Source organism: Gobio gobio, assembly GCF_949357685.1.
Source record: "Gobio gobio genome assembly, chromosome: 1".
Taxonomy (NCBI): Eukaryota; Metazoa; Chordata; class Actinopteri; order Cypriniformes; family Gobionidae; genus Gobio; species Gobio gobio.
The window spans coordinates 78,621,349-78,632,133 of NC_137097.1; the positions used below are offsets into that span (position 1 = coordinate 78,621,349).

The 10,785-nt window shown below is 39.3% G+C and overlaps 1 protein-coding gene across 1 annotated transcript; it reads right to left on the reverse strand.

Annotated features, from left to right (window-relative positions):
* Positions 1 to 1,441: 1,441 nt before the first annotated feature.
* On the reverse strand, positions 1,442 to 10,005 carry LOC307123272 (GTPase IMAP family member 8-like; the record flags this gene model as incomplete). Its single annotated transcript, XM_079811759.1, has 4 exons — positions 1,442 to 1,477; positions 5,167 to 6,230; positions 6,343 to 6,936; positions 9,918 to 10,005. The coding sequence occupies 4 exons, from the start codon at positions 10,003 to 10,005 to the stop codon at positions 1,442 to 1,444; spliced, it is 1,782 nt and encodes a 593-aa protein (XP_079667885.1).
* Positions 10,006 to 10,785: the final 780 nt, after the last annotated feature.

Here is a 10,785-nt window from a genome sequence, read left to right on the forward strand (position 1 = left end):
TACACGGGGCGGCTACTGCAGACGATGACTCTTCTCTGCAAGCGGATGACTATGTTGAAGCAGAGAAACTTATCCTGGCCCAAGCTCAACAGGACTCATTCCCATTAGAAGTCCAAGCTCTGAAGACTGGACAGCTGATTTCAGCTACTAGCCGTTTGGCATCCCTTGCACCGTAGTATGATAAGGACACAGGTCTTATCAGAGTAGGGGGACGGTTACGAAGAGCGAGTGACCTTGACCTTGATGTCATTCATCCTATACTGTTGGATCCTGGTCATTCTACAACAAAGCTGTTAATTAAGGAGATTGACCGTCGACTTCTGCATCCTGGTTCTGAAAGGGTGTTAGCGGAATTGCGTCGCCAGTATTGGATACTTCGGGGCAGGGAAGCCATCCGTAAGCAACAACGCAAATGCCAAGATTGTCAGTTCTGGCGAGCCAAGCCTGAAGTTCCCCAAATGGCCGATCTTCCATCTTGCAGGCTGCAACTTCACCAGCCGCCATTCTATTCTACTGGGGTAGATTGCTTCGGCCCCCTTTCAGTTAAAGTTGGTCGTCGCCACGAAAAAAGATGGGGCATCCTTTACAAGTGCATGACAACTCGATGTGTGCACCTTGATCTGTTAGACCATCTTGACACTGATGCATTCCTGCTGTCTCTGCGTTCCTTTATAGCAAGACGAGGTAAGCCCATGGAATTGCTCTGTGACAATGGTACCAACTTTGTAGGAGGAGGCCGAGAACTACGTGACACTTTTGATGCCATGGCACCCAAGCTTCAAGAACTGCTTGCTCCACAGAAGATCAGATTCCGTCACATTCCACCTAATGCTCCTCATTTCGGAGGAACCTGGGAGCGTGAAGTCAAATCTGTAAAGGCTGCACTTCGGGTCATCCTGCGAGAGCAAACAGTGCCAGAGCCAGTGCTACGGACTTTATTCGCGGAGGTTGAGGGTATTCTAAATGCCAAGCCTCTCGGCTATGTATCTTCCGACATAGCAGACGTTGACCCAGTGACTCCGAATCTGCTCCTTATGGGCCGTCGTGATTCCTCTCTACCTCAAGTCTTTTTCGACTCTTCCAATATGCTAGGAAGACGCAGATGGAGACACAGTCAGGTGTTGGCGGATCAGTTCTGGACTGCCTTTATCCGGGATTACCTCCCAAGTTTACAGGACCGGCATAAATGGCGAAAGGATGGCAAAGAGTTAACTGTGGGCAAAGTGGTTCTCATTGTTGATCCCCAACTTCCTCGTGCCCTCTGGCCTGTGGGCACAGTGACTGAGACGTTGGCTGGACCTGACGGGAAAGTTCGCACTGCTCGTGTCAGTGTTAATGGAAAATCCTACACCCGCCCAGTGGTTAGGCTGATTCCACTTCCTCACTTTGAGGAAGAGTCTTAGACACTAGACAGACTTTCTTGGTGTTTACAATTATCCCGTCAGATAATTGGGGGCGGCTGTGTACGAAAGACTGTCTTAGGAACCAAAGTTGTTGTCACACGGATAGATTAGAGTGTTACACGCAGGAAGTCAATGTGGTGAATGTTCATCTCTTCACGCTTGTTTAAGCTTCTGTTTAATGCGTTTATGCCTTGATGTAAGTACATCTGCTTATGTATGTTTATTGGATATGTTATTGATGTCCCGCGATCATTCTGTGGTTATCATCGGTGAGTTTTGAGCGCCGTAGCGGCCGTAATTTGCCGCGAGAGAAAGACGCTAATCAGTATTAGCATTGTCAGTATTCTAAACTGCTTCACCAATGTGTTTATACTAATAATGCATCATTGCTCGGTTTATTATGACTATTTGCATTGATAATACTGTCATTACTGTTAGAGATGCAGACCTGAGTGTTTAATCCTTGTTTATTGTATTTGTTTGTCTATAATGCAAGTGCGTAAATTATTATCAGAATAATATTGTAATTATATTTCTTTATTGTTCCTTTAGACCATTAATACAGATGGCAAACCAAAGACTGTTAATAAATACATCTTTGTGAGGAATCTATTCTCCGACTCTTGATTCTCTGACCGGAATCGTGTCCATATTTGGCCGCCTCAATCAGCATATTATAAAGTAGCACGCCTTCGCTACACTTACTCTCTAGAAGAACAGACCCCCTCCGTGTTTGGTTCAGCTCAACTCCTTTAGAAAGCAGAGATGTGGCAAACCGTTTCTTTTTTAAATCGATTATAAGTATATTTATTTTTCCAGTAACAAAAAGTTTTACATACAATCAATAAAGGTTACATAAAATAAAAGTTTTAAGTTTCAAAAAGTCGGTTCACAAGTATAACCAGTAGATGTCAGACTCGGATCATCAACCAATGGAGAAGCAGCATGTCGCTCACAGCTTCTGATGTCCATACAGAGATCAATACCTTATATACCATTAACATCACACCTCTTCATTACATATTCATTCACATATGCACAATTTATCCAATCCCAGATTTTGGACCATTGTCAACTCCCTAAGTTCCTTCAACATGTTAGTATATAATGCCCTGTATTCTTTCATCCTTCTTCTAATTGCTTGGATCCTTAATCTCCTCCTTCGTCTCGTCTGCATGACATGATCATGAGGTAAAACTTGCTTCTTTGTTTAATACTTTGTTACATGCTTGCATGCTAATACAGGTTACATTTCATTCGCTTGTCTTTTACATTAATAAATGACTTTCATACATATGGCTCAGTGTCTTTCTTTATCTTTTCAATAAAACATATTTTACAAAACATGTCTCAGTGTGGTCATTACGATAACCCTAATAAAATACTTTTTTACCAAACAATGTCTCCTGTGTTTTTACTATAAAACCAATAAAAATTTTTTTACAAAGTCTTTGTTTCTGTGTCTTTACTATAAACCAAAATAAAACATTTTTACAAAATCATGTGTCTGTGTTCTTGCTATGAACCAAAGTAAGACATTTCTACAAAATCATGTTGTGGCAAGCAGCGAGGTCGAGGGACCGTGAGGGCGAGACAAGGCGGCGCCACAGCGATCTCGGCTCTCGCGGAGGAGTGAGGGAGTATAAAGGAGGAGCTACGACAGTGAGGGACGAGAGAGGACCAGGCCTGGATTTTATGTTGAGTTTTATTTACGTTGTGTTATGTGTACGCTGCAGTCGTCCGTGAGGGGCTGCAGCTTTTATTTTATTTTGTTCATTTGTGTTTGTTGGTGTGTAGGTGGCAGTCGGCCGCGAGGGGCTGCCGCTGCCATTTTATTTTGTGTTAATTTTTTGATTAAACATTTTGAATGTTCGCCGGTCCCCGCCTCCTTCTTCCCATACGATCAAACATTACTACACATGTTTTTGTGTTTTTCCATGTTTACAAAGTCATTTATGAAAGTTGTATAAGAAAAACTTCCTTTAAGTTTTTCGGCCTTATAAACAGCTTATACATAAAAGTTGTAAAAATAAAAAACTTCTTATAAAAGTTTTTCGATCATGTAAACAACTTTTTATTTCACTTTGCTATCTCTATTTTACTTATGGCTCTTATAAAGTCTAACATAAAGATTCTCCATAAAACCTCCTCTACTTTGTCTTATAAGGCTCTTATAAAGCCTGACATAAAGGTTCTCCATAAAACCTCCTCTACTTTTTCTTATAAGGCTCTTATAAAGCCTGACATAAAGGTTCTCCATAAAACCTCCACTGTCTTCCTTCTGACTTCTTATAAAAGTCTTTTGGCTACATCAACAACTTCCTTATAAAAGTTGTATTAAAACTGCCTATACAGTTTTAACATAATAAAACAATACATAACATACTTGTGTGGTTAACATAGGCCTCTCTATACTTGGCATCATTCTTGGTTATATATTGGGAATAAAGCCTCTTTATACTTGGCATTATTCTTGGTTATATATTGGGAATAAAAGAAGAAATTTCATAATTATTCTAACAGCCTTCATGATTTAAAATGAAAAAAATAATAAAAAAATCTATATTGTGCCGTAACATTTTGTGTCAAATGATGGACAACGGGTCACATTTCCCATGATTTAAGTAAATAGTAATAGTAAATAAAAGTAAATACAATTATTTGTGAAAGTAAAACAAGTAAATTAATGATCAATTAGCTAAATGAATCAGAGGCACTGGATAGGCTAAACATGGTTGTTTGAAAGAGATTATCCATTTTACAACACGAACTGGAGGCAAGCAACAGTTTGCTAAATTGCTGCTGTTTGAAACTTCACATAAGGCAGTTTTTGCATTAAATTCTAAATCTAATTATAAAATTATGTTTTTACTCCATTTCGTTGTTGAAATATAATCATTTGTGGCTGTCATTTTCATGATAGATTTATTTAAACATACATTAAATAATCAAGACATCAGTAACAGGTTCAGTAGAATATAGTGAATATAACGGCTAATATAGGTCACATATTTAGTGAAAGAGTTTGCGTCTCTAGTGAACTCACAGCTGTGGACACTGAATGACTGTCTGAGGTAAATGTGATGCTATGTGATATTGTTCTCAAGCTGTTTATTGATGTCTTACCGCCGTTGAAACACTGATTGAGCGATTACACGACATATGATACGTTTTAGTAAGTTGTAATGTATCCTTCATTCATGTTTATTCTTTGACTAGGAAGAGATTCATCTGATGCGCCTATACAGTGATCACCAGTCACGTCAGATTTAAGAGCGCCATATACCTTATATGTTTGTGTGGGAACTATGATTGAAGTGTGTTCTGCGTGTAAAACAAGCCAACTGTTAAAGATTGCATTCAGTACACACATTCACCGTGCCGGAAGCCCTATACCAAAATGGTTCAGTACGAATACGTGTGCCGTGACCCTTATATATTACATGTATATATTTCATATATTGTGTATATATAAAAACCATTCATTAAACAAGTTGTGATTAAAGACCAGAATGCCAACAGTGGCTGCTCAACTGGCATCTTCACTAACAGCAACTCCGACAACATCTCCAGCAACAGCTCCGCCAATACCTCCACCAATAGCTCCAACAACACCTCCATCAACAGCTCCAATAAGAGCTCCAGTACCAACAGCTCCACTAGCAGCAGCAGCAGCAGCACCAGCAGCAGCTCTAGCAACAGCAGCAGCACCAATACAAACTGAAAATAAAGGAGCTGAAAAAACAACTCCTCCAGTTCTAACAGCTGTTCCAACAGCCCCAAGAGTAGCGTCAGCTCCAGCAGCATATAAAATCAAAGCTCCAACAATGATTCCAGCAACAATCTGAAAATGACAGTTGTACTTGGAGTAGAACTTTAAAAATCCACTCTGGCTTGCTTCTCTCTCTGATTTGGAATATAACTCTTCTCTGAGTCTTCCTTCTTTCTCCTTTATCATTTTCTCAAACTCATCTTTTCTTTGTTCCTCTTGTTTTCTCCGTTCTTCCTCACTCTTTATTTCATATTCAGCTTCCATCTCTGCTCTGACTCTCTCCTCTTCCTCCTTTCTCATTCTCTCAATCTCCTCTTGTATTTGTTTCTCCACTTGTAGTTTTCTCTGCTCTTCTTCCTCTTGCCTGAATATCTGAGCATCTTCGTACATCTGATTACTGTAGTGTCCTCCTCCATTCTGCTCTATCATTGAGTCAATCATCTGCAGTAGATCATTCACCTGCTCTCTGTTATTCTGAGCTCTGTTGTTGAAGACGTGAAATCTGCCTCCACACTGCTGAACTAGATCTCTTAATTTACAGTTACCCTGAATGAGCTTCTCTACAGACTTTCCTTCTAGCTGATCTCCATGAGTGAAGAGAATGATGGAGTATTTTAACACCTCCTCACCAAACATCATCTCAATCTTCTGAGGAATCTGCTGCTCCTGTTCAGTGAATCTATTATTCACAGGAAACACAATAAGAAAAGCGTGCGGTCCAGGACTGGATATATAAACACTTCTGGCTATCTCTGTCATTAACTCTTCAGGTTTCATGTGTGTGTCAAAGAATCCAGGAGTATCAACTACAGACACAGATCTGCCTGAAACAGTGGCCTGAGCAACTGAACATTCACGGGTCACTGAACTCATACTCTGCTCAGATCTGAACACTTTCTGTCCCAGGATTGTGTTTCCAGCTGCACTCTTCCCAAGTCCACTTTTACCCAGAAGAACAATCTGTCTGGATGAAGGACCGGAGACAGGAGCGGCTGGTTCAGCATTTTCTGGTATTTTTCTCATCAGTGGATTCGGCTTCAGCTTCTCTTCTCCCACTGTATACAAAAGAAACAGAAAATAAATAAATGACATTTTAAACTCAACTCACTGAAAATATGTTTGAATAAAAGATGTCCATAATATTTAATATTGTTATAAAAGACTCACCCATTGTGTCAAAATATGGCGTAAGTATTTTTGTAAGCAGCATTTTAACTTGATCACTGGGTTCTTTCTTCTTGTTGTTGAACACGTGGTATCTCTGCTCATATTTCTGAACGAGTCTCTTCAGTGGTTCATTGTCATCGATGAACTCTTTTATAGTTGTGCTTTCATCCTCCAGTTTGTCTCCTCTGGTGAAGAGAATCCAGGTTTTCTTCAGCCGTTTCTCTCCCAGCAGCTTCTCAATCTTCTCCACAGTTTCTCTCTCTTCTTCACTGAATCTGTCAGCTTTGATGACCAGCAGAAACACACAGCGACCAGATTCACATCTCTGAAGAACCTCTTGATATTTCTGCTGAATCTCATCATCTTTCAGCTCTGTGTGACAGAATCCTGGTGTGTCGTAAACAGTGACTGTAATGCCACCAAAAGTTCCAGATTCAACAGCAACATCTTGAGTAACAGATTTGTGGCTTTTCTTTGAGATGAAAGCTTGTCGTCCCAGGATTGTGTTTCCTGTTGAACTTTTCCCAGCTCCTGTTTTACCCAGCAGGGCCACAGTCAAACCGGCAGGCATTTCTGTAATTTTCAAGATGTAGCCTAAAAATAAAAAGTGAAGCACACATGAGAGGTGAAAAGCACACAACCCAGCTAACAATCGTAGGTTATAAGAACATTTCCGTCATGTTCCCATTACATAATAAAATAATTATTTCTCAGAGTTCTTAGAACATTCATAGCGCACAGATTTCAGACGTTATATTAATGTTCTTATTTGGTTATAAGAACGTTCCAAGAACACAGTAAATTCCCCGGTGTTAAATTAACACTGCTCTGTGTTTATATGCACTCTAAAAGGAGATGTGTTAAAAACAACACACTTCAGAATGAGATTAGCATGTAGCAAAACATTTGGCGTGAGACACACGCTTTCAGGCTCTGTCTCACGGTCTCACTCTGCCCAACTTAATCTCATGCCAAATTGCCAAACCTGCTTTTGCTATTAAACAAAGTCTAAGCTTTTACATTTTTTTAAGTTTTAATGCGAAATTCAATCAATAAATATCATTTTGGCTCATTAATGAGGCATGCAGTTAAAGCCAGAGATGTTGAAAAACAGAGTTGCGACATGCTTTCATCTCGTGGCGGCGCGCACAATCACGTGGTTCACGGAGCGCTCAATACTTCTAGTGCTGTGTCCATTTCTTTTACTGTCTATGGACACAGCACTAGAAGTATTGAGCGCTCCGTAGGACTCCAGCGACCCCATAGGCTTCGACGGGGAAAAGTGAAGTCAAGTAGAAGCACTCACTTCCTGATGGCTGATGTACTGCAGCCTCAGACTGAGCTTGATGACGTAGATGTGATGTGAGCAACCTGTCTGACAGTGGCAAGTCTTCTAGTAGTTGTGCAAAGTGAAATCTGATTCACGTTGTTGAAATATTTTGTCCCGTTGCTTTTAGCTCTCGATGGGCTTCTCCACATGCTTCACCCTTGTCTTTATCAGACTTTATGCCTTGACGTCCCCCCGATTGCCTCATAGACAGTAAAAGATTGCCTGCAAGCTTCTCCTTGGGTCTATACGGTAATTTACGCAATCGTTAGCCTATTTTTACAAAAACGGCTTCTACGGGGCGATAGTGTAAGATACAAGGTAATGGAGTCTTTTATACATTGTTGTGTTTGTTTAGAAATAAACAATGGATGAATGGAGTCTTTAAACGTCTCAGGCTTTCCGGGGGCTGGATTATCCTTTTGGCTGTGTCAATACATTTGAACGGCTTAAGTGGATAAACAACAGCTTCACTATACAGGTATTTGCAGCAATTTTTGGTAAACAGTACAGCATAGTGTTCATTGATTATTATGTCAACCATAGTTACAGGATTGTTTTAATATGGAGAGTTATGAAGATGCAACATTGTGAATATTAATGTTAATGTTTTTCTTGTATTTAGCCCTCAAGTATTCCTTACTAATTGCTCACACTCACACATACACTATTTTTCAATTAAATAAATGTTCTATTTTTTAGTTGAATAATATTTATTGAATATTTTGAGAAGATCTTTTGTTACTAAATACTATTTGTCAATTAATGACCACTTAAATATTTTTCTTCAAATATTTGTATTATTTATATTACAATTAGTGTAGCAATTAAGGTTAAAATAGAGAATTTTAAAGCAAAGAGGCAAATTAGAGTCATTTTACGGCTATAAAAATAATAATTTTCATTTGTAATGCCATTACCCACCAGGTATGCCTGTATGGCTCTTGTATCTAACCTAGTTGCTCAAAAAAGTATTGCAGGTCTGCTTACTTATTTTTAGATTTTGCATTTTAATAAATATATAGAAATGATCAAACACTAGATTTCTTTAAATGTGTGATTTTAAAACGTTAATATAATAATAATGATACTTAGGATAAGCACACACAAGTGAATATTCACGAATGCGAGCACAAATATTTTAAAGAAACGTTTAAAATAGTGCTAAGGCAAACTTATTTTCCCTTATACATGCAGTAGGCTATATACATATGAATTGATACTGAATCAAGATCGAAATCGATATTTGTGCCACTCAGCCAAACATGAGCTTCATGAGATTCATGAGCTGATTCTTGATGTGTGTGTTTGACGAGTTTCTGCTGCAGCTCGAAGCTTTCTGAAAACATTTTTTTTTAAAGAAATCATTCTGCACTGATGATATCATGATGTAGTTTCACAAGACCATTATAACTAACAGCTCATAAATAAAATAAATGCACGCCATCCAAATATTATCATCCACGTGTTATTAAAATACAGTTACAGCAGCCAGAGAGGAATGAAAAGAAAAGTTAGGGGTCCATTAATCATATTCTGGAGACTTCAAATGAAACATTCAATGAAACATCAGCATCTAAACCTCTGTTAATCTCAATAAGAGCTTGTGTGTGTAGATTCATGATGTCTAAAACATCCAGGTAATAAAAACAAGTGAACAATCAGTGGGCAGTGTACCGGTGCTGTTCCACTCCAGTTTTAGACACGCACTTGCGAACTTCCCTAAGCACTTCCCCTCGGGAGAATCCCCGCCGCCATTTTGAAGTGCAGTGGACAAGGGAAGTTTATATGGACAGACCCTTGCTCCCTTGATTTTGACCGAGGAGCGAGTCTACTTCATATGCAGCCTACACTTCAGGCAGCTTCACCACAAACAACTCGATATTTTTATTCTTTTAAAAATATTTAAAACAACCCAAATACACCTATATACATGTATAATGCTGCATTAAATACTTTCGTAAAGGAAAAAAATAAATAATAAATCAACTTCATAGTGGATTCGAAGTGATCAAGGGCTTAGGAAGTTCCACTTCAGTCCATAGCAAATGTTCCTCCTGTAGTGGGCACCAGTGATGCGCGGGTCAGTGTTTAAACAACCCGCACCCGACCGACGTTTTCAACTAACCCGCCCGCAACTCGGACCGCAAAAAAAAAGAAGAAAATATTGTACCCGACCCGCTTCCTGACCCGCATTTTTTAAAAGTAGTAAATGTTCATCGTACCCAGACAGCACGTTCAGTCTTACCAACGTTGGCAATTGGAGGGCACCAGCGGCAAAGTATCGGAAGGGGTTTTTCCCCTGCACACCAAAAAAACTTAGGTGGGTAAACCATCGGCGCGATGGTATACAGCCATCCAATCCATGCTCACTCCGGAGATCGGCGGAGGAACCGTGAAGAACCATTTTGCCGATCCCGCTTCTTTTTTTATCTTCCCCACAACTGCTGCTGCCTAGCAACAGGTCCACATCAAGCTGGCGGTGTAAGCGCGAAGGTATGTTGAGCTTGTCCGTATGCCACAATTTATATATGATGATAATACCCAACAAACATACGTCCCAAACAGGTTCAGAAAAAAGATTTTAAAAAAATTATGCAATTTAAACGACACAATGAGTTCTAAACGTAAACATCACGGTTTTTTTTTAGACATTTTGTTTAGGTTTATGTTATCTTTTTATAAATGAATTTTCAAGCACGGACCAAAATCTACTGCATCTCTTTTGAGTATAATTTGCAAATGTAAATATTGTCATTTTTTTAACCAAGGGGGCGTTTAGGTCAGGTGGCGCGTGCACATTTTTATGCGCGTGATTTAACTTAAACAGAAGCATATCGCCTCGGTAGTACTGGACTCTCTTGTGGTATGTTTATCCATTTCAAACACACAATTTTCAGGCCAGTATGTGTTTATTTTGTTTTGTGTACTTCTTTTTTTATTGAAAAATATTATTTTGTTAGAAAAACGTCGAGTTTCCTGAGAAATGTTTTCGATAAACGGGTGACAGAAATTGGCGCCAGACGTAACTTAACGTTACGTGTTTTTAGACTTGGTTAGTTGTTAACTGTTGACTTGGTATTAACTGGTTTATATTCGCGTGTTAAATATTTTCA